The 24,727-nt window shown below is 43.8% G+C and overlaps 1 protein-coding gene across 1 annotated transcript in view; it reads right to left on the reverse strand.

Annotated features, from left to right (window-relative positions):
- SPATS2 (spermatogenesis associated serine rich 2) overlaps positions 1–24,727 on the reverse strand; it is a 94,107-nt gene that overhangs the window by 39,538 nt on the left and 29,842 nt on the right. The window contains exon 2 of the mRNA XM_044286235.1: positions 23,736–23,932. Coding sequence (XP_044142170.1) covers positions 23,736–23,760 — 25 coding nt within the window. The 5' untranslated portion in view covers positions 23,761–23,932. The remainder of the gene's footprint in view (positions 1–23,735; positions 23,933–24,727) is intronic.

Genomic DNA, 24,727 nt, shown 5'->3' on the forward strand with positions numbered 1-24,727 from the left:
TGATATCAGAAGAGACTACACATGAGACGTAGAGGAACACTATAAATCATTTAAGGAGGATGGATCTAGAAGAAGATCTTAAAGATCTATGGATTTGCATTGACCTGAAATTAAAGAAACCCGTGCAACCAGTGGTGGATCAGGTCAAAGACTGCCACGAGTAAATAAAGCAGCTTTACTGCCGTGCCGCTTAGGGTCACAGTGCCCAAGAATGAATCACCTAGAGTACCGAATCCACGATAAAGCGCTCTAGTTAAACCTACCATTGTCTACGCTGCAGACTACCAGGGTTACAGGACGAGATTCAGTACATTCAAGGAAACAAACACACAAATGAGTTTAGGTAACTCGTATTGTGTGCACAGGGCTGTACCAGGATATAGACCTGGACAAACCAGATCAATTTATATTCTAACACGACGACAACAACCAACACAAAAAACATGGAAAAGCAAAGATCAGCAAGGTCCATTTCTTGACAGGCATTTCCCCATTATGTGTTTAGCATATTTGATAACTTAAGTTCCACAAATTAGTGGTATGTGGGCATATATAGGCATCTGTCTGATCACATATGCACAAGTTTGTTAAATGACCGCCAATAAATTATTTTTAATATTAATATACACACACACACACCCCCTCAAGGTATTCAAAACAGATTATATAAACTTTCTTAGGCCTCTTTCACACGGGCGAGAATTCCATGCAATGTGTGAGGTGAACGCATTGCACCCGCACTGAATCCGGCCCATTCACTCCAATGGGCCGTGCACATGAGCGGTGATTTTCACGCATCGCTTGTGCGTTACGTGAAAACCACAGCATGCTCTATATTGTGCGTTTTTCACACAACGCAGGCCCCATAGAACTGAATGGGGCTGCATGATGGACCATGTGATGAGCGCAGTGACGTCACCAGGTCCTCAAAGAAGAAGAAAGAAGACGAGCGGGGCTGCGCGAACAAGTGGATAGGGAGAGTTACATTTTTATTTTTCTTAACCCCTCCATCCCTAATTTACTTAGCATTCTGTATTAAGAATGCAATTTTTTTCCCTTATAACCATGTTATAAGGGGAAAATAAAATCTACACAACACCGATCCCAAACCCGAACTTCTGTGAAGAAGTCCGTATTCAGGTCTGGGTACCAAACATGCCGATTTTTCTCACGGGCGTGCAAAACGCATTTAAACGCTTTGCACTAGTGCTGAAAAATCGCGCATTTTCCTGCAATGCCCGTGGGAACCCAGCCTTAATCCTTTAGGTGTTCCACAAGGAAAATGTAGATGAAATTTCAGAATTTCACTTTTTGACAGATTTTCCATTTTAATTCATTTTTTCCAGTAACATAGCAAGGGTTAACAGCCAAACAAAACTCAATATTTATTGCCCTGATTCTTTAGTTTACAGAAACACTCAATACAGGGTCGTAAACTGCTGTACGGGCACACGGCAGGGCGCAGAAGGAAAGGAATGCCATATGGTTTTTGGAGGGCAGATTTCACTGGGATAATTTTAAGATGTACCCTACTATTTTAGGGTACATATGATTTTATGTTGTTCTATATTACACGCTGCCTTCCCATCGGGCTGCCTTCCCTGCCATCGGGTCCCCGTCACAGCAGCGCAGGGACCAGATGGCCACCCCGCAGCATACCGCGGTCAGCGCTGACTGCGGCAGTGCAAGGGGTAGTGTGCTGGCATCCTGTGTTTTTACCGATGCGGCGCATACAACAGTGGTCCGGCTATCAGTGACTGCCGGACCGCTGCCGCTGATCAGGTGGGCACAGCTCCTGCAGCCGCCCGATCAGAGCACCATACATGTATTGCACTGGCATTCGCGTTATGCATTTTTTGCATCGTACATGTACGGCGATGGTATCCTACGGGTTAAAGAGGACCTGTCACCACTCCTGACATGCCCGTTTTAATAGTCATGCTTTCCCCATGTAATAACAATTCTGGAGCATCTATTCATATGTCTGTATGTTTTGGCGGACAGAAGAGGAGGGAGAATCTATTCTTATGTCTGTCTGTTTTGGGGTGCATATGACTTTGATCGCTTGCTCGAAGACTGGGACAGAATAGGAGGGAGATAAAAATAAACTATTAGGAACATTTCTTGGACACAATTTGGGGATCTGAACATCAGGTTGTGTTCAACTTTCCTCCTGTCCACAGAAACAAGAAGGAACTCTGACCACACAATTTGTTGAGTAAGAATAAGAACCTTTCTGCTTTTTATCTTTTTCTTTATTGTTTTGTGCACGTTTTGTATGTCTTATTTCTTTTAACTTTTTGTAACTGAGTACTGTACCTTTTGAGTACATTAAAGCACATCATTAATGCTTTTGCCTTGTGTATGAGTGCGGTTTGCATTACAGTGTATTTGCTATATGTGTGGCCTGTGCCACTGTGAGCCTGCTTGCGAGTGGGGCGCTGTGGGGTTTTCTATGAGCCCTTAATTAATCGGTGTATTGATTTAAATGTCATAGATGGTGGCAGCGTGTTGGGGTGCATGAGAGGCTGTGTCAGGGTGTGATCGAGGCTCAATCTGAAGCCTGTGTGTAGGGGCGCGAGAGATTTAGTGCGTGAAATAGATAGACCCTTGGCAGTCGCACCTGGATCACGTGACAGGGCGGTTTCCGTACGCGATAGTCCAGTACAACAAATTCTCATTGAAAAAGCAAATAAAGACCAAATGCGAGGGCGGAATGGAAAACGGTTTGGTGTCCTGGTTACATAAAAAGCCTCCAAGTATAAACTGTGTCAGTGTGACCTGTCCCTTCTGTGACAAGAAAACACTCATTTCAATAGTTTAGTCGAAACAGAAACGGCTCGGTTTAGCAATCCATCCACAAGAACGGCCTCGGTCACATCATACATGGGTCACTCCGACCCTTGTATCTGCAATAAAAGAATAATTTACAGACCGTGCCATCAATCAGCAACATTTTTACAAATCTATAATACAGTATAGAGGCGAGGACACTATGTATTTGACATCACTATACACAAGAAAATTTGAGGTTTTATTTTTGGGGCAAATGCTACTTTGCTCAATTACACTAGGATTTGTTTTCATGGCAGCACCGGTCTGTAACGAAGGATAAGGATGCTGCAGGCGATCCTCTTACCGGACACTTTATTGCAGAGTACGACCCGTTTCATACTGCCAGCAGATAACAGGTAACATCCGGCAATGCATGAACCAGAGATCTCTGGCAGGCTGTTCTCTGCTTAAACTCATAATGGCAGTGTAAAACCAGGGGGGAGACGGAGTCAAAAAAAAGAAGAAGATTTTGGCTTCCAAAACCGCATGCAGAAACCTGACCTCATGGCTGTACAAACAATTATTTTTTTATTCAGTGATTATCGTTAATAGCTAGGGGTGAGTGAATCGCGTTTTGGATCCAAGAGCCAGAGTCCAGTTGATCCCCAACTTCATTTTACAGCTGTATGGAGACCTGTCTCTGTACAGCATTAAAATGTATGTGCTACGTGGAGGCAAAATTCATTAAAGGGGTTGTCCAGGCTTTTAGCATCGATGACCTGTATGGCAAAGCAGCAGTGAACTGGAAGAGAGATGGGAGACGGCACGTGCACACTGTCTCCTTGTACAGCTGATCAGCGGGGGTGCTGGGTGTCGGACCCCCGCCAATCTGATATTGATGACCCATCCTGAGAATAGGTCATCAATAATAAAAGCCCAGAGAACACCTTTATGTTCAAAGTCTCCCGAGACTTCGGTGAATAACTTTGGCTTTCGATTCTACAACATCAAACAATCCGAAGTCTGCTTCGGTACAGACTGGTATCTCGGTACTAAAGCAGACTTCGGATTGCAGTTTTAAAATGTTTCTAAAGTTCTAGATTTGAAGGCCGAAGTTAAGACTTAACCAATATTGCCTCCACGAAGCACAACCTGAGATGAGTCCTGTATGTGAGGGGAGTCAGGGACAGGACTCATCTCGGGTTAATTTGCATATGTCTCAAATCGTTTTCTTTACACAATAAAAGCACACAGAGCTATGGGGACTGGGTATTGCGGATGTGCTAGCGGCCATCTAGCAACCCATGTCCTCAGCTCTTTACACAAAATCCTGATGACAGGGTCCCTTTAATTGATGGATCATCAGCCTCGACTATAACGAAAGCACATGAAACATGTTTTTCTCCATCGGCACTTCCGCACGTTTGTTGTGATGGAAGACTCAGGCATCTGAGTGTTGAGACTATGGAGAAAGTTGCTCATAAGGAGTCGCAGTGCTCAGCTGGAGGAAAGACACTCACCACGGTCCAAATATTTACCCTAATTCGTGTGATGGTCGCCTCGAGCACTCCATCTGTAAACAGCATCGTCATTCCGCCTGCTTCCAATTCACGGCAGTCATGTTTGATCCAAGGGGTTTTAACACTTTCACTACCGAGCCACTTTTCATCTTAAATCCCAGGCGGATTTTTGCAAATCTGACAAGAGTCACTTTATGTGGTAATAACTTTGGAACGCTTTTACTTATCCAAGCCATTCTGAGATTGTACTTCACGATAGAGGTATTTCAGTTGATATATTTCACCTTTATAAAATAATCCCAAATTTACCAAAAATTGGGAATAATTCACAATTTTCAAAATTTGAATTTCTCGGCTTTTAAAACAGATAATAATACCTCATGCATTATGCATTACTCTGATTCTGCAGTTTACATACATACCCCATATGTAGTGGTAAACTGCTCTATGGGTATGTGCAAGTGGTCAGAAGGAAAGCAGCGCCATATGGATATTGGAGGCAAATTTTGCTAGAATGCTCTTTAGGCACCATTTTGTATTTAAAGAACCCTAAAGTTACCCCTACAGTGGAAACACTCAAAAAAAAGTGACCACATTTTGGAAACTACACCCCTTAATAGAATATATTTTATTTTACAGATTTTGGAAACATTTGACTAATGAAAAGTTTCATTTCTTCCAATAAAATGTTGCTTTAGCCCCTAATTTTTCATTTTCTCAAGGGGGTAACAGGAGAAAAAGCACCCCATAATTTGTTACCCATTTTCTCCTGAATACGGCAACACCTCATATGTAGTGGTAAACTGTTAGGGGGACACATGGCAGGACTCAAGGAGCGCCATATGGCTTTTGCAGCGCAGATTTTGATGGATTGGTGCTATTGTTTTTCATTTTTTTTTGTGATTGTCTTATGTGGGAGCTAATTTTTTGAGGGATGAGGTAACATTTTCATTGGTACCATTTTGGGGTACATGAGACTTTGATCGCTTGGTATCAAACTTTTTGTGAGGCAAGGTGACAAAAATGTGAGGTTATAGATTATTATTATTTTATTTTTTTTTTACAGCATTCACCTGAGGGGCCATCTCATGTGATATTTTTATACAGCAGGTTGTTACGGACACGGCGATGCCCAATGTGTCTTTTTTTTTTTTTTAAGTTTTACACAGCGAAATCCTTTTTGAACCAAATAAAATCTTGTTTTTGTGTTGCCATTTTCTGAGAGCCATATTTTTTTTATTTTTTGAGGGGCGATTGTCTTAGGTAGGGGGCTCTCTTTTTGGCAGGATTAGATAACGGTTTGATTGGTACCATTTTGGGGTACATAAGACTTTGATCGCTTGGCATTACACTTTTTGTCAGGCAAGGTGTCCAGAAAATAGCTTTTTTGGCACTTTTTTTTTATTTTTACGGCGCTCACCTGACGGGGTGTATCATGTGATATTTTTTTTAGAGCCGGCCGATACGGACTCGGCGATACCCAATAGGTCTACTTTTAAAAAAAAGTTTACTTTATTTTTGTCCCACTCTGGGACTTCAACTTTTGGGGGTCACAATACTTCTGCATTGTAATGCATTGGCTGTAAGTGTATTACACAGTGTAATACACTTACAGCTTTCTGCCTGTGAGATCCAGGAGGCTGGATCTCACAGGCTCACATGGATGGCAGCCACGGTGTCTAAGGAAGGCATCGGGCTGCCGTCCAAGCAATCGGGTCCCCGTCACAGCAGCACGGGGACCCGATGGGTGCTCCCTCCCTCTCCACACATCGCACGTGCCCCCCTCTCAACATTAACATAAAAATCCTGCAGTTTTTACACTGGGCACCAAGCATGCCACTCCTTGGGCTGACACTGTACAGATCACTTTACTATAGTTACCATTACAGGCAGGATTAGAATGACAAATCATAATATATATATATATATATATATATATATATATATATATATATATATATATATATATATATATATATATATATATATATATATATATATAATTTTTTTACAGGATTCACCATACACAATAGGGGACATCACAGCTCATCTACTCCTTCCTGATCTCTGCACAGGTCACAAAGCATGCCTAGAAAACTCTCCCATAGAAGTCAATGAGGCTCCTTCTGTCTATTGTGTCTATGGTGCATGCTGTAAAGCAGGATTTCTAAAATGCTGTTAACAGCAGTTCAGGCAAGAGGGCTTCCCCCATAATCATTTTCATGAAATAGCATAAAAAAATAAAAAATCAGCAGTCAGAAAAAATAAAATTTTAAAAAAAGTGTCGCTATCTGGTTTTAAATGTCAATTTTGGTGGCACGTTCCAAATCCATCAGAGAAGGAAGCTACAGAGATCTGACAGGAGACAACTGTACATGGCTTTGGGTCCATTAAAGGGGTGGTCTGGGATTTTGATACTGATGACTTGTCCTCAGGATAACAGCGGTTTGACAGGGGTCCCAGGTGTCAGACCCCCAGCAGTCAGATACTGATGACCTATCCTAAGCACCCTTAGGCCTCTTGCACACGACCGTATGGTTTTCCGTTCCGTTTTAAACAGATTTTTTTAAATTTTTTCCCTTTGTTTCAGTAGCATTTCCATTTCACTTCAGTTTTTCCGTTTCTGTTATTCCACCTTGCAGGAAGGTAGGAATTAATAGACAAGACAACAGTTACTAGTTAGGGGTGTGTCCTTAAACTGGTGGTGGCGAACCTATGGCTCGCATGCCAGCGGAGTCACAGAGCCCAGTGTATGGGCAGGCCATGCATAGGGTTGCCACCTGTACACTATTACTAATGAGCGCTTCCGCTGTGAAGTGTTCATTAGTACAGCTTTTGCCCTCCCCGTTCAAAACTCACCATTTGATCTCGCCGCAGGGAACAGTCGCTGCTCACTAGATGTGCAGGACAAGACCTGCGTTCCAGTGTGATGACGTTTCACAGGTCCTGCTGCAACCAGTCAGTTCTGAGAAACGTCATCACGCTGGAGCGCAGGCCCTGTACATCCTGTGAGCAGCGACTGTTTCCTGTGGCGCAATCAAATGGTTAAGGTGAATTTTATATAATTATTTTTTTTTTGCATAAAAGTGGGCATTAATACTGTGGCCTCTAATAGGTGCATTATTTATACTAGGGGTCACTAATGGGGGAAAATAATAGTAGGTGGGCACTAATGGTGCCTAATTAATACTCAAGGCCACTAATGGGGGCCTTTTTAATACTGGGGGCCACTAATCAGGCATTACTACTAGTGGGGCCACGAATGGGCCATTATTAATACTGGAGGCCACTAAAGGGACATTTTTAATACTAGGGGGTGCCAACAGGGGCATTCATTTTACTGGGGCCTGTGTTAAGTCACGCCCCCATAGCTTAACTTGGCCGCTATTTTTAAGCATTCAGGTTAAATTGCTGTGTTGGCACTTTGCGATAAATAAGTAGGTTCTGGGTTGCAGTTTGGGCACTTGGTCTCTAAAAGGTTCAACAACACTGCCTTAAAAAAAAAAAAAAAAAAAAACTGTCCAACTGGTGCTGATAGTGCAGGGACACCCACCCCAGACAAAAGGAACCGTCATGCCCAGTTGTCAATTTATTCATAAAATTCTGGTGGGAATAAGAGAGGAATAGCACAAAGGAAACACTGACGCTAAGAAAAGGCACTCCGGAATACAAGCACTTAGTAAAAAGTGACATGCCAGGAGAGCTCACATGTCCTCTAATGGGAATGGGTCCCGTTGACCCGTTTAAAATCACGTTTGCAAGTTAAAACTTTTTTTTTTTTTTTTTTACAATTTTCATAGCTATATTAAAAATGTATATAATTGTGCAATTTTCGCGCTGGCCACTAGGTCTAATGGGTCATTTCCTTTTCTATACAAGTACAGTGTTACTAGCAGAATTACAATGATCACTGTGTACCGATATCACCTGTATATAGGTAACACAGAAGCCATCAGTTACAATAGGCGATATCACAGCTTATCTACTCCCTCGTGACCTCTGCATAAGTCAGGTCTGTCAGGATTCCACCAAGGTGTCCGTCATTTTGACAGGAATGCCTCTGACGCAGATGTGATCAGTGTCAGAATTAGACATTTTAAATTTTTCTTCCATTTTATAATTTTCATTCCGTTTAACATGGTTGGGATTAACATTAACGGCTTTTTACAAGAAGGTGCGATCATTTCCATTACCACTATAAAATTATCACTTGGAGTTCAGACAAAGTGGGGAGGAAAAAAAAAAAAAGGTTTGTAAACGATTAGTGCAGACTGACTGCTGGCACCCCCGCCTCTTCATACTACACTAAGCACAGTGCCTTATATCGTATAGAGACTGTTCGGTGTCGCAGCTCAATTCCATTCACTTGAATAGGACGGAGATGAACAAAGACCAGATGATGGATGTAAGCTCGCAGGCCTAGGCCATCAGTACTTTAAAAAGAGGTGTCATTCATTTTAAAATTTTCCCAATGTTTGTGTTAGGCTACTTTCACACTGACGTTCGGTGCGGATACGTCTTGTATCTGCACAGACGGATCCGCACCGATAATGCAAACACTTGTATCCTTTCATAACGGATCCGTTTTCAATTCCACCATATTGTGTCAGTGAAAAACGGATCCGTCCCCATTGATTTGTTTGGCTCCGCATAGTAAGGCGGATACAAAAACGCTGCAAGCTGCGTTTTAGTGACCGCCTAAAAAATGCAATGGAGACTAAACGCATTCAAACTGATGTATTCTGAGCGGATCCTCATCAATTCAGAATGCATTGGGGCTGAACTGATCTGTTTTGGGCCGCTTGTGAGAGCCCTGAACGGATCTCACAAGCGGACCCAGAAATGCCAGTGTGAAAGTAGCCTTACCCCAGTGCCGATCCTCCTTCTGGGGTTTGTATACAATGCTGCAGTAGTGCTATAGAGGAATACAGCATGTGACTGCTGCAGCCAATCACTGGTCTTAGCAGTCTTGCGTCATAAACTGTTGAGGCCAGCGATTGGCTGCAGCAGTCAAATGACGTATACCTCTACGACACCCTTACACACATACGACTGGAGCTGCAAATCTGGAAACAGCAGAGGAAAATCCAGCGAGTACAGGATGAATTTTTTTTTTTTAAACATTTACTGGCGTGGGGCAAACTGTGCAATAACTTGGACAACCCCCTTGAGGCATTTTTGTCAAAAATAATTCTTGTTTGTGCTGCCCTGTGGGGTGGCTTCAAGCAGGGTTACTTTTCAGCCACATTTATTATATTTATTTTTACAAAAAAACATCAAACCACCCTGCATGTCTCCCAAGCAGGCAGGATTAAAATGGAAAAGACAGATTGAAACCAAAAGCATTAGTCACATTTTATTTTGGCAAAATAAGTCTCCAAAAGCTTGCACCAAGATAAAGGAGGCAGCAGACCAGCTTACTGCTACGTGCGGCCAACGCCTGTCCCCAGAAGGAGTCGCTTCCTTAGCAGACATCACACATTTCTACAGAACCAGAAGTATTTCAGTATTCCCACTTGTACACAACACCCCACATCTAGACTGAGGCAGATCTAGAGAGACATCACTAGGGTGACCTGGCTGACACCAGGCACGGAGTAAGCTTCCTGGCCACAAGCCACCTGGCCATTTTGCTCTCTACTTGAAACCTGTGCAGCTGGGAATTTACATGTTTCTGTGCTCCGCTACAATAAGCGCAGATGCTGCGAAACCAAGAGGTCAGCACACAGTCCGTTACGTGGCAGGGAGTTCACAGTCTAATGTGGTTTCCTCAGGACATTTGCCTGCCGGCTGCAATTACAGTCAGTATCTCTGTTCTCAATCAGCTTAGATTTTACACTGACAAAGTACACCATATAGCGGCCTGGCTGTGCATCTCACCGCTCTTCCTGCTCCAATCTGGCTTCCGACCCCACCACTCAACTCAAACTGCCCTAAGGCTAGTTTCACACTAGCGCCAGCCTTCTCTGGCGGGTGAACAGCCTGCTGGATCTGTGCTGCCGCTAGTGTGAAACTAAAAAGTCCCCAGCAACCTGCTAACTGTCAAACATTACTCTGTCCTCCTCCTCCTCGACCTTTCCTCTGCCTTGGCACTGTTGACTACTTCCTTCTGTTACAAACTCATCTTTTGGCATCACTGACCTGGCCCACTCCTGGATCACATTAGACCTCACAGACCGGACATTTAGTGTCTCCCGCTCTCACACCACCTCCTCGTCTCATCCCCTTCTATTTTGGTGTCCCTCAAGGCTCTGTCCTAGGACCCCTGCTCTACTCAATGTACACCTTCAGTCTGGGACAGCTCAGTCCCACGGATTTATAGTATCACTTATGCTGATGAATTCAGATTAAATTACTAACCAATAGGTATAAAGCCACCCACAACCTGTTCCCTCCTTACATCTCTGAGCTACTTTCCTGATACAGCCCCACACGTAATCTCCAATCCTCACAGGACCTACTTATCTCCTCTTATCACCTCCAAGATTTCTCCTGTGCATCCCCCGCACTCTGGAACTCTCTGCCCCAACATATCAGACTCATCTACAGAGGAAACCTTCACAAGAAACCTGAAAACCCACCTCTTCAGACAAGCCTGCAACCTACAGTAATCCTGCTGCTACTGCTATACCACTATGACCAGCTTCACCCTCACCTACTGCATCCTTCCCCCATACCCTGTACATTGTAAGCCCTCGAGGGCAGGGTCCTCTCTCCTTCTGTACCAGTTTGTAACTCGTCTTGTTCATGCTTAGTGCAATTGTCTGTATTATGCATGTGCACCCCTTATATCTACAGCGCCATGGAATGAATGGTGCCTTAATATAAATAATCATTATTGGGGAAAGAAGCGCTGCATGACACTTCTGGTGGAGGCTCGTCTGCCCTGAGAACAGGACTGGGCATGCAGAAATTCATCGGCTGTCGGGGTAGGGTCAAAAAGCTCCCTGTGCACAAGTAGTCGTGCCAGTCCCATCAGTAGGTTCAGCAGACTAAGGCTACTTTCACACTAGCGCTTGATCGGATCCGTTCTGAACGGATCCGATCATATTAATGCAGACGGAGGCTCCGTTCAGTACGGATCCGTCTGCATTAATAACTTAGAAAAATTTCTAAGTGAGCAAGATGCCTGAGCGGATCCGTTCAGACTTTCAATGTAAAGTCAATGGGGGACGGATCCGCTTGAAGATTGAGCCATATGGTGTCATCTTCAAGCGGATCCGTTCCCATTGACTTACATTGTAAGTCTGAACGGATCCGCTCACCTCCGCCTGGCCGTGCGGAGGCGAGCGGAGCGGAGGCTGAACGCCGCCAGACTGATGCAGTCTGAGCGGATCCGCTCCATTCAGACTGCATCAGGGCTGGACGGAGGCGTTCGGGTCCGCTCGTGAGCTCCTTCAAACGGAGCTCACGAGCGGACCGACGAACGCTAGTGTGAAAGTAGCCTTATGTGTTCACAACTTTATAGTTGGCAAATTTCTTAAAATGCTTAGGAATAGCATATAAACTGTTTTTATGAGACATACACCTGTATGTCATATCATACCTTACCCCCAAACGTGCTGCAAAAGGCCCTTGGGTCCTCATTGTTGACCTGTGCAAACACTCGAATCCTCCAACGCTGCGTCCGCAGGTCACAAGATGGTGGCAGTGATGCAAATCATCCACCGCACCTTTTCCTGGGCAAGTGCTGATAGTTTTCAGCGCGGAAGAGAATGAGTGCTGGGACAGAACATACCACAGATGTGGACCAGGGGCCTTCCGCAACACGGCAGAGGCAAGTCACGATGTGATATACAGATGCAAGTCGCGTAATAACAGTTTATGGGCTGATCCTAAACATTTTAACGAATTAGCAACCCACTTAAAAAAGTACACTTTTTTTTTTTTTTTTTTTAGCAACATTTAGAGTTTTTAGAAATTTTTTACAGAATGATAACAATGCCCCCTTAGGGTGGCAAAAATAAAGTACAAACTGGACGAATGTTTCATCTACAGCAAATGCGATCATACACAGTTGAATAATGAGCCCGTGTGTATAGAAGTACTATGGAAAGTAACAATACAGCACATATCCTCCAATGACGTGAAATCCAATACAGAACTAAATATCAGGCGGAAGACTCCCAGTAATATCTTATTCGGTATTTCAGTTTAAGAGTGTCAGCGATATCGACTGTTTACCAGACAAGAAGAATGAGCTCAAAATAGGAGGTGTCATTTTTGTGTTAATTTGAGGTGGAATTACAAGAGTTAATGATAACCTTAAGTGCTTAGGGTTCCTGCAAGTTGTTTCTTTAGATACCATGAAGAATACTGAAATGGCTTCACCATCTGTTCCCTTTCAGATAGTGATAAAAATGTATTTGTAAATAATGGCACTTTTTGAAGAAAAAAAAAATTGCAATTTTCTTTTCTGGTTGTCTGCTCTCTAATTTATCCATATACGGTTTTCCTATGTTCGAGCCACAGATTGTAATGACAGTTTCACAAATTCCTGCTCTGCTTGTTCACTTACATAGATTACTTTATAAGCTAAAGGGTTAATTGCTTTTTAAACATAACTGCAAGAATTAGCATGAGGCAAAACACAGGTTTACGAAATCTGGTCATACAACTTAGATTCTGGGAGTAGTAGTTTATCAGCCGCCTGCTTTTCCTTCCGATTCCTGGTTTTCAATGGGAGGAGTGGACATAAGCAGACTCCAGACTCCCCTGGTAGTGGCTTGGGCTACTTTTACACTCGCGTTTGGTGCAGATCCGTCATGGATCTACACAGACGGATCAGTTCAGATAATACAAACATCTGCATCCGTTCAGAACGGATCCGTTTTTATTATCTTTAACATAGCCAAAATGGATCCGTCTTGAACACCATTGAAAGTCAATGGAGGACGGATCCGTTTATTATTGTGCCAGATTGTGACAGTGAAAACTGATCCGTCCCCATTGGCTCAGTTTCGTCAGGCGGACAGCAAAACCCTGCAGGCAGCGTTTTGGTGTCCGCCTCCAAAGCGGAATGGAGACGGAACAGAGGCAAACTGATGCATTCTGAGCGGATGCTTTTCCGTTCAGAATGAATTAGGGAAAAGCTGATCCGTTTTGGACCGCTTGTGAGAGCCCTGAACGGATCTCACAAACGTTAAGCCAAAACGCCAGTGTGAAAGTAGCCTTATCTGCTGCCGGAACAAAGATTGAAGCATGCTGAACCAACACGCCCAAGACTTGTCGTTACAAATTTTGCAGATCTAACCAATGAACAGCTAAACAAAATCCCCCCACCCCCCCATCATTGGTGGCAGCGGAGAGTTCCGATCGGAGTCCCAGTTTAATCGCTGGGGCTCCGATCGGTAACCATGGCAACCAGGACGCTACTGCAGCCCTGATTGCCATGGTTACTTAGCAATTTTAGAAGCATTATACTTACTTGCGCTGTATGTGACCGGGCATAAGCAATGCGCCGCACAGATCTTTCACTTACCAGTAGGAGGAGAGTCCGGCTGGTCACAGACAGCGTGGGCAAGTATAATGCTTCTAAAATTGCCAAGTAACCATGGCAGCCAGAACTGCAGTAACGTCCTGGTTGCCATGGTTACCGATCGGAGCCCCAGCGATTAAACTGGGACTCCAATCGGAACTCTCCGCTGCCACCAATGATGGGGGGGGGGGGGGGGGCGCCGCACTGGCCACCAATGGATTTAATACAGGGGAGGTAGGGGGGGCCGCACTGGCCACCAATGGATTTAATACAGGGGAGGTAGGGGGGGCCGCACTGGCCACCAATGAATTTAATACAGGGGAGGTAGGGGGGCCGCACTGGCCACCAATGAATTTAATACAGGGGAGGTAGGGGGGGCCGCACTGGCCACCAATGAATTTAATACAGGGGAGGTAGGGGGGGCCGCACTGGCCACCAATGAATTTAATACAGGGGAGGTAGGGAGGACGCACTGGCCACCAATGAATTTAATACAGGGGAGGGGGGGCCGCACTGGCCACCAATGAATTTAAAACTGGGGAGGGAGGAGGGTCTGCCCCCTGCTGCCTGGCAGCACCTGATCTCTTACAGGGGACTATGATATGCACAATTAACCCCTCAGGTGCGGCACCTGAGGGGTTAATTGTGCGTATCACAGCCCCCTGTAAGAGATCGGGTGCTGCCAGGCAGCAGGGGGCAGTCATGTCCACAGTTCTTAGTATATTCTAACTTGAAGCGTCCCCATCACCATCCGACAGTATATTCTAACTCAAATCCGATGGTAAATTCTAACAGAGGCGTTCCCATGGTGATGGGGACGCTTCAAGTTAAAATATACCATCGGATTGGAGAAAACTCCGATAGGGACTCCTGACTTTACATTGAAAGTCAATGGGGACGGATCCGTTTGCAATTGCACCATATTGTGTCAACGTCAAACAGATCCGTCCCCATTGACTTGCATTGTAAGTCAGGACGGATCCGTTTGGCTCCGCACGGCCAGGCGGACACCAAAACAACTTTTTTTTTTTTTTACTTTCCTTCATGTCTGGCGATCCTCCAAAAATCACGGATACACAGAAGAAAAAACGGACACGGATCACGGAACCCCGTTTTGCGGACCGTGAAAAAATACTGTTGTGTGCATGAGGCCTTAAAGACATAGCAATTTAAGAATAAAAAGGTCATGTTGTACATAACCTACATTTTGACAAACTCCTGGTAGAAAAGATAATATAACAATCTTCCCTTCCAAAATTAACAGCTAGCAAATATTTTCAGGACTGGCTCCACAGCTACAGAGTTCTGCAGCTCTGTTTTCATAGCTTACATTGCTCTAAGTACTTCTCAGAGAAGTCATAAGAGGAAAGGCGCACCGCTCTATAGGGCCGTGTCATGTTCTCCATGAAAGGAGAAACATACTTTAGACATCCGCTGCAGACGCCAGTTCAACAAGGACAATGTGCTCCATCATGCACAGAATTACTGACGACTATTATTTATTGGTATGCTCGCTGTAAGAAGGACATTTATTAGAAGACCAGAAATAATTGATAATGCACATTTAAGTCCCTTTCATACTGGCTGTAAGTAAATTAATACAATGAAAGATTAACATGTGGGACCAGAGTCGCATCCTGGCTCCTGTTCATACACGATACACAATGGATATAATGAAATCTGTTATTATAAGGGATCCATTAGGCACCTGTCTCCTTTCTTACCTTTTCTCTTGGCTCGAGATCTCTTGAGATGAGTGGCACAAGACAACCGGCTTTGGGCCCGCATCTCATGCCACTCATGTGGAGGAAAGGAAGGACACATTTGAATGCATTGTTTCATCACTCGTGGCCATCAAAGAGTAACAGAATCCTGAAGGAAGAGAACTGAAGAGTCAGAGCTTAAGCCCTTCCTGACTGCCCACTGGGTATACGTCCCATCTTCACATGCCCCGTGCAGGTAGCACGTATATACACGTTCAGGCAGCGCTGGAATTAAAGCTCCTGCAATCTAGTGGGAGCAGGTCGGGTCCCGGCTGTGAGACACAGCGGGGACCCTGAGGAGAAGACAGGGGCGGTTTATTACCACCTCTGCCCTGTGCTGGCAGGAGAGCGCTGCAATTGCGCAGGGGGGAAAGCAGGGTGTCGGGGGCAGGAACAGAGCTGCAGGGTCTAAGGAGACCCTGATAAGCTCTGTCTGTGTGCAATACCACCACAGGGGGTTGTTTTCCCCTGTAACGGGCTCCTGTGGATTCCCCAGTTAGTGGGAAAAAAGAAGCCAGTATCCTCCAGAGCTATTTTAATGACCTCCTGGAGGACATGTGCCAAAAATAAATTAAAATACAAGAAAAAATAAAAATAAAAAATGTAAACAGCCGCCAACAGAAATAGAGAACCCATTGCAATAGTTAAATTTTAAATCTGATACTAAAACGTAAGAAATAAAAAGCTATAATATATATTTTTTAAATAATTATGTAAACCAGCCCGCTTACAAATGGGACCAAAGAGGGAAGGGTGGGCAGGGGTGCACCTAGCCTTTCTGCTGCCCGAGGCGAAAAAACTGAAATGTTGCCCCTCCCTCCCCAGTGCCAATTTCTTAACCTAACCCCTTACCTTCAGCTCCCCCTGTCTTACCCCTAACCTGGTGCTGCCTGAGGCGATCGCCTTATCTAGCCTCATTAGTGGTACACAAAAAAAAAAAAAAAAAAAAAAAAAAAAAGTTTCTGGGGGGGACCTCTTTACATAACCAAATTCAGATAAAATGACAACAAAACAAACTACAGGGTGGGCCATTTATATGGATACACCTTAATAAAATGGGAATGGTTGGTGATATTAACTTCCTGTTTGTGGCACATTAGTATATGTAAGGGGGGAAACTTCAAGATGGGTGGTGACCATGGCGGCCATTTTGAAGTCGGCCATTTTGAATCCAACTTTTATTTCCTCAATAGGAAGAGGGTCATGTGACACATCAAACTTATTGGGAATTTCACAAGAAAAACAATGGTGTGCTTGGTTTTAACGTAACTTTATTCTTTCATGAGTTATTTACAAGATTCTGACCACTTATAAAATGTGTTCAATGTGTTGCCCATTGTGTTGGATTGTCAATGCAACCCTCTTCTCCCACTCTTCACACACTGATAGCAACACGCAGGAGAAATGCTAGCACAGGCTTCCAGTATCCGTAGTTTCAGGTGCTGCACATCTCGTATCTTCACAGCATAGACAATTGCCTTCAGATGACCCCAAAGATAAGTCTAAGAGGGTCAGATCGGGAGACCTTGGGGGGGGCATTCAACTGGCCCACGACAACCAATCCACTTTCCAGGAAACTGTTCATCTAGGAATGCTCGGACCTGACACCCATAATGTGGTGGTGCACCATCTTGCTGGAAAAACTCAGGGAACGTGCCAGCTTCAGTGCATAAAGAGGGAAACACATCATCAGTGTGTGAGAAGTGGGAGAAGAGGGTTGCATTGACAATCCAACACAATGGGAAGCACATTGAACACATTTTATAAGTGGTCAGAAACTTGTAAATAACTCATGAAAGAATAAAGTCACACCATTGTTTTTCTTGTGAAATTCCCAATAAGTTTGATCTGTCACATGACCCTCTTCCTATTGAGGAAATAAAAGTTGGATTCAAAATGGCCGACTTCAAAATGGCCGCCATGGTCACCACCCATCTTGAAAAGTTTCCCCCCTCACATATACTAATGTGCCACAAACAGGAAGTTAATATCACCAACCATTCCCATTTTATTAAGGTGTATCCATATAAATGGCCCACCCTGTAGTCAAAAGACTACTAATGTTAAACTGTGAATGCATTATCTGCTGTGGGCAACTTTTCTTTCTGACAGAAAGAGCCGTGCACAGACAGTTTCCATGACAAACAAAAGAAACTGGGGCAGATTTATCGGCAGTGAAGAGTCGGCATACAGGTGCCTAGTGGGAATCAGGAAAGACGGCTGTCAGCAGAATGAGTGCTCAGCTAATCTAAAAGATGTGCAAAATTTACCACTGGCTCATGTTGGATGAGAAGTCTTATGTATCTGTAGACGCTTTTCTCTAACTTTAAAGTTTAACCACCTATTGGTTGGCTTATGCTGCATCAAAAATTTAGTTAATGGTTTTAAAACTTAATCCTTTGACATTCGCCATATATGTACGGCAGATGTTGGGTCTTTAAAGACGCCCGCCAGGAGCAGAACAGGTGCTTTAGCTGCCAGGTTTCTGGGTTTTTTTTGTTTGTTTTTTTACACACGATAATGCCAATCAGTGACTTTTAACCCACGGTCATTTGTGACCATGGCATCTGAGAGAGCTTTCGCCAGGTCTAATAGACTCAACGCAGTTTGGATTAGAGGTGGCAGCCTTGGGCATTCTGCAGGCTTCGAGGCCTGTGAGAGCGATGTTCCCACGCGTAGTGAATCTCCCATAAACTGCAATAGTAATTTGTTGCCGTTTATGGGAGAAACAATCCCTAGGGGGACTTAAAATGTTAAATGAAAAAAGTTTAAAAATATATAAAAATTCTAATTAAATCTTTTTCTCCATATTAAAAAAAAATAACTATAACTGGCATTGCCGGGTCTCAAAATGCCCATGTTATGGGGGGCAGAAATTAATTTTTAAGTATTAAAACGCAAAAAAAAAAGAAAGAGGAAAAAAAAAAAAAAAAAGTGTGGTATTGCTGTAATCGTACTTACTGGGAGAATAAAGGTAAAAGTTCAGTTTTACCACATAAGGGAATGTGGTAAAAACAAAAAGCCGTTCGGATGCGTTTACACGACCGCAAAACACAGATACAGGCCGTGTGCGTTCGGCATTTTCGCTATATAGAGAACGCCTATCTTTATAGTACATGCTCCATATTTTTTTGCAGGGCCGCGGACAGCACACAGTGTGCTGTCTGCATCTTTTGCGGCCCCATTGAAATAAATGGGTCTGCAAAATTCTGGAACGGATGCAGATCCATTTATACGGTTGTGTGAATGCACCCTAAAACTGGGACGTAAATGGTGTGCAATATTAAATGGTGCAACTTGTCACAAGGAACACACACCCTCATATAGTTATGTAAATTGGGGGGGGGGGGGGGGGATAAAAAAGGAATTCTGGGAGTGCAATATTGATGATTTATCCTATCAATACCTGATTGGTGTTGGTCTGACACCCTTTTTGAAGAAGTCGCGGCAGTCTGGCAAGTGCTGCGGCCTCCTCACAGCATACCAAGCACAGCGCCGTACATTGTATAGTGGCTATTCTTGGAATTACAGCTCAGCACCGTTCACTTGAATGGGACAGAACCGCTCATAGGACAATCTTATAAAAAAAAAAAAAGGTTGTGTTCACCTTTAAGAAGTGCAACAATTTATTTCATCACCTGACACATAAACCGCTACTGATTTACTATGTGTGCCTGGTATTTTAGAAACCACAGAATTCATATTCTCTAACACTGATTAAAATCTGAAGGAACAGATTTCCAGCTTGGCACGTGAAGGTCTGCGGGGCTCAGTGCTGTGCTTTCCACAGCCAGTCACACACAGGTCACAGTAGCTAATTCACAAGTGATTAGGGCTGGATTTCCCTTGAGCTTCTTACAGCGATGGGACTTTCTGGTTTTAATTTGTTACTTTAGATTTGCTCCATTATATGATGCCCACAGGGATTGTGAGGTCCCAAACCACACGAGACAGAATGTGAACTGGAACCATCATTTCTTAACTTTAGTCACACAGAGGCTACCACTCAGATGGGATACAGTAGTATTTTCAAACACAAGGGAATGGGGAACCCAAAAATCTAAAAATGACCAATATACATCAGCACCATGGGCAGTGCGGAGGCTCAGTGGTCAGCTCTGCAAGGCACCAGTGCTAGTGCCCTAGCTTCAAATCTGACCAAGAATGTCCCCCCCGTGTTTGCGCAAATTTCCTCTGTGTACTCTGGTTTCCTCCCACAGTCCAAAGACATACTAAGGCCTCATGCACACTCCCGTATTGTCTGTTTGCATCCACTCCACCTTTTTGCGGATGCATTCATTTCAATGGGACTGCAAAAGATGAGGACAGCACAATGTACTGTCTGCATCCAAATGTCCGTTCCAGTACACCGCCAAAAAGGGACATGTCCTACTCTTGTCTGTTCTGTGGACAAGAATAAGCATCTGTAATTTGTGTGGAAGGGAAAATGCAGGAAGCACACAGCCGGTATCCGGTTTGACTGAAAAATCGGATATGCGAGTAAAATAAATGATTTAGGCTATGATCACATGGCGTTCAGGATTTTGACCTGTTATGGCAAAACCAGATGGAGTCCTGGGTCTGATGTAGGGCTGCAACGATTAATAGACTATCGATAATATTCGATAACTGGATTCTTTGTTGACGAATCCCGTTACCGAATAATCGCAGATTCGTTGCTATGCAGGCGGTTTACTTTAAATAAGCGCATCTTTATTTTACCTTACAATGAAGCTCAGGCATAGAGGGGGCGGCGGCGTGACGTCACTTACTCACGTGACAAGCCTGCTCCGCCTGAGTCATTCATAAAGTGGGTGGAGCAGGCGCATCACATGAGTGAGCGACGTTACGCCGCCACCCACTCTGCCTGTTACCGGAGCTTCATTGTATTTGATTTTGTAAGGTATTAAAGATCAATTCATAGCGCTGGTTTAAGTAAAAGTTACTGCAGGGTAACTGAAGGAATACTCTTTAGATATTGCTGTGAGCGGCAGGGTTAGTGTATTGGGACTCGGGAGACACTTATGGGGGAGATCTGTGGATGACACATGTAGCATAAGATGCTACATAGTGCCATCCACAGATCCCCCATAAAAGTTAAACTTGCAAGATCATACTTGTCTATCCCAAGTACATCCACACCATCGGAACGCCTCTTCTCAACTACAGGCAACATAGCGCGTAAGAGAGCTAGCCTCAGCCCTGGCCATGTGGACATGTTGTCTTGTTTAGATTGCAATGCAAAATTTTTATAATTATGTAACTCCTAAATTTGTTTTAAATATGGCCTTTGAACATTTTTTTTTTTTTTTTTTAAGTAAAATCATATAAACCCTTTTGTCATTTTGGGTTTTTTTCCCCCCCGATTAATAGATGAAATTATCGACAACTAATCGATTATTCAAATAATCGTTAGCTGCAGCGCTAGTAATTTTTTCAATCCACCGTATGTTCTGGTACAGCATTGTGGCTTCAGTTATAAGTGGACGCCACCATGCAGATGTGAACAGTGGTCAACACTGGGCCATCTTGTAATACAAGAATTTTATTATCCTCGACATCTATAACTCACATACTAGCGTCGACATCTGTAACCAACTGCACTGGAGTCACACAGTGTCCCTACGACAACACTGATTGAACAGATTTTTTTCACAAGATGAAGAGGAGCTGCAGGTCAATATCTTTAAATAGAATCAATCATATCTGCACAAAGGAATAAGGAAGCGACAAAAATAAATCACATCCCTAAAGGTGAATTTACACGTTATGAACTGGTCATGAATATTCGGTGCAGATTACCAGTCATACAAAGTAGGTCAGCACCACCCAAAGTCAAATAAATGGGCAGGTACAACTCTGCTGGGACTGCAGTGCAAAAGCCAACTTGCAGCAGCAACCTGCAGCTATTAGATACGTATTTGTATTACTTAACATTATTACTGAACTTTCTCAAACTGCGTGATCCCATCTGCCTTGGCGGGGGGGAACTCACTGCTGTCACTACACTAAAGGTGCATTCACATGACTAAGCGTTTTATGGTCCGCAAACCACGGATACCAACCGTGTTTAAGCATCATCACTGTGTGGACCCATTGACTTCAACGGGTCCGTGGTCTGCATGTTGTGTCAAAGTATAAGACGCAGTGTCTTTTGCGGAGCGGCCGCACAGATGTGGAAGGGCTTCCATATGGCCGCCCAGCAAAAGACAGTACATGTTCTATACAAGGGATCAGCAACCTTCGCCTCTGCAGCTGTTGTGACACTACAACGCCCAGCATGCAAGTGTGCATGATGGGAAATGCAGTTTCACAACACCTGGAGTGCTGGAGGTTGTTGATCCCCGTTTTATACGTTGCCACAGCATGCAGACCAAGGACCCACTGAAGTCACTACTACTGGGGCAAGTCTTAGGCCAGACTAACACGTTAGGCTGCAGTGCTTTAACCCTTTCACAGTCAGGGGGTTTCAGAGTAAATTTTCATACTTCTACAATGTGCAAATACAACAGAATTAAAAAAATGGAAGAAAAAATAAATAAATTAGATTTTAAAAAATACTGTATGTATAAAATCAAATACCCCTATATGACACATTGTAAAGACTCCCCCTAGCATATTACACTTCTGGGCACCTTCATGCAATTCTGCACCAATGCAGATCAGTATGTAAAAAATGTTAAAGACGGGCACATTTTTTAATTTTATTTTATTTTTTTAAACTAAATAACAAGCACTCTGCTATCTTCAGAGCGAATGGAGTGACATCGGGCATGTGTGACCACTACTTCATTCAAACAGGGAAAGCAGCAGTTAGACCCTCAGCGATCAGACACTTCTCCCCTGTCCCGTGGGGAGGAGATGAATCTTTGTAATGGGACAACCCCTTTCTGCGCCAATTACAGGTAATTCTGGAGACTCGACCCATTACAGATTTATTTTGCGGTGAAGAATAATAATGACTATAATCTGTAAGAATAGAATAAATGCCATTCATGCAAACCCCTACTTATCCAGCGTAGGCCTATAGCTCAGTGGTTGTCAGCCAAGATTTTTAACAATGTAAGCCTTCTGTGAGCTCACCAAATAGAAGATTTTCTGAAGTAAAAAAAAGTGTACAGATGTGTGCCAACTTCTGAGATTGTGTAATAGGCAGTAATGATAGGCACAATCATTAAATCCGTGTTTCCTCAAGACGGATTCTGTGGAACCCTAGTCTTCTTTGGAAGTGGCTTAGGGAGCTTGCGACAGCATAAACGGGGTAGTTGTGGAAGGAGGCTTAAAAACGGCTTTCGAGTTGTTGGAAAATTTGTCCAGAGCGGGTTGGGGTAAGGTGAAAGATCTAAAATAAAGAAGGCAAGCTCACTGGTTAAATCTCTTTCGGTTCCGGCGCTGCCACTATGGTCCTCTCTGCCAGCCTGTATTTACTTGGCTTCAGCAGTGATACAGTATAATGCATGTGACAGCCAATCACTGGCTTCAGCAGCGTATGGCATAGGAACAGTCGGGCTAGTGAGCGATTGCAGCAGTCATGTGGTGTATACGGCTATGACCTCTGCAGCCAAGTAAACACAGACTGGAGGTGAGGACTGCAGCGGCACCACTGGAACGGTGGAGGATTTAAAGGGGTTGTCTGGTAGTTTAATATTAATGGCATCCTCAGAACCGGCGAGGGTCCAAGTCCCAGCACCTCTGACAATCTACCAATTCAGGAGGCCGCAGTGCTCCTTGCAGCTTACCAAGCACAGCGCCATCAATTGGATTGAAGATCAGCCCCATTCATTTGTATGCGGTTGAGCCATGGGACCAATCAATGTCCTAGGAATAGGCCACAGTGCTCACTGGAACTCGGCGGCCTCTTGAAGCAGCTGATCGGCATTGAGCACTGGGAGCTGGACCCCCACCAAACAGATATTGATGGCCTGTCCTGAAGATAGGCCATCAATAAGAAAATCTTGGACAAATCCTTTAACCAGCGAGTTGCATATTTTTTTTTTTTTTTTTTTAACAACCCTCCAAATATAATTTTACTTTGCCTACTCAATCCCACCTAAGAACTCCACTAGAATACAAGCTTGTGTACCTCAAAACTTGAGATATTCTTCATAAGACACATAATTGGCATGTACGAGACAAAAAAATAAAAACTAAATAAAAATCATTTACGAGAATAAAACGTGTAGTACATTAATAACTCACCCTTATTACTGTGCTTCCGAGACATCTTTTTTAGCACTACTGAAGAAATGTAAAGCACAAAGAAGTTTCCTTGTTCACACGCTTAGCTGGGATGAGACGTCAGGACTGGTGGAAAGTCTGGGCCAGCTGCCAGGAAGGTGCATAAATGCTTCTTTACACTAGTCAGGCCAGGTTCTTCCGCCACGTCTTACTGGACCCTGCAAAAGAGAGACAGCAGTCTATTTGAGTCCTAGACAAGAGGGCTACTTCATGCCGCAATATCTGAGGTTAATAAAACTGCAAAGAAACCAGAGTGTAGAACATGACACTACCCAAGCATCAACGAGCCATTGCCCAAATCTTTACCTGCAATAGAACAAATGCCCAATGTTTATATTTCAAGCTAGCCTGGTAATACTATCACTACCATACAGCTTGCCCAAGGACTCAAATCAATCAATAGGGTGAGCGGGCCCGGTACTGTGTCAAAGCCTCAGTTATAAACAGAATTCTGAAAGATATAGATATAAAGGTCAGTTCAGTGGCACCTCTCCATTCACTTTTACAGAGGAAACACTGTCTTGAAGGAATAGAGATTGCAGCCTGAAGCTTAGTGCAACGTTTTTTTAGGGCTCATGCACACGGCTATAGTTTTGGTGCGGATTAGATACAGACCCATTCATCTTAAGGGGGTCGTACAAGATGCAGACATGGGGGTGTTGTCAGCATCCATAAGTCCGTTCTGTGGTCCTGCCAAAAAACAGTCCTATTCTTGTCCGTTTTGCAGACAAGGATAGGACATCCAAAGGACTAAAAAAAAATGGTGGCTGGATCTCGGCAGGTATCAGTGTTTTGCAGATCCGCAATTTGAGGACCGCAAAAAACGGCTACTTTTGTTGTGAGCATGAGCCCTGATTCAAAGTAAACACAGACATCAGTCTTTAATCTTGCTTTATTTATACAAAGCTAACATTTATAAAATCACATGGGGCACATGGTCGTCACACAGGTAC

This window comes from Bufo gargarizans, chromosome 3 (genome assembly GCF_014858855.1).
Source record: "Bufo gargarizans isolate SCDJY-AF-19 chromosome 3, ASM1485885v1, whole genome shotgun sequence".
Lineage (NCBI taxonomy): Eukaryota > Metazoa > Chordata > Amphibia > Anura > Bufonidae > Bufo > Bufo gargarizans.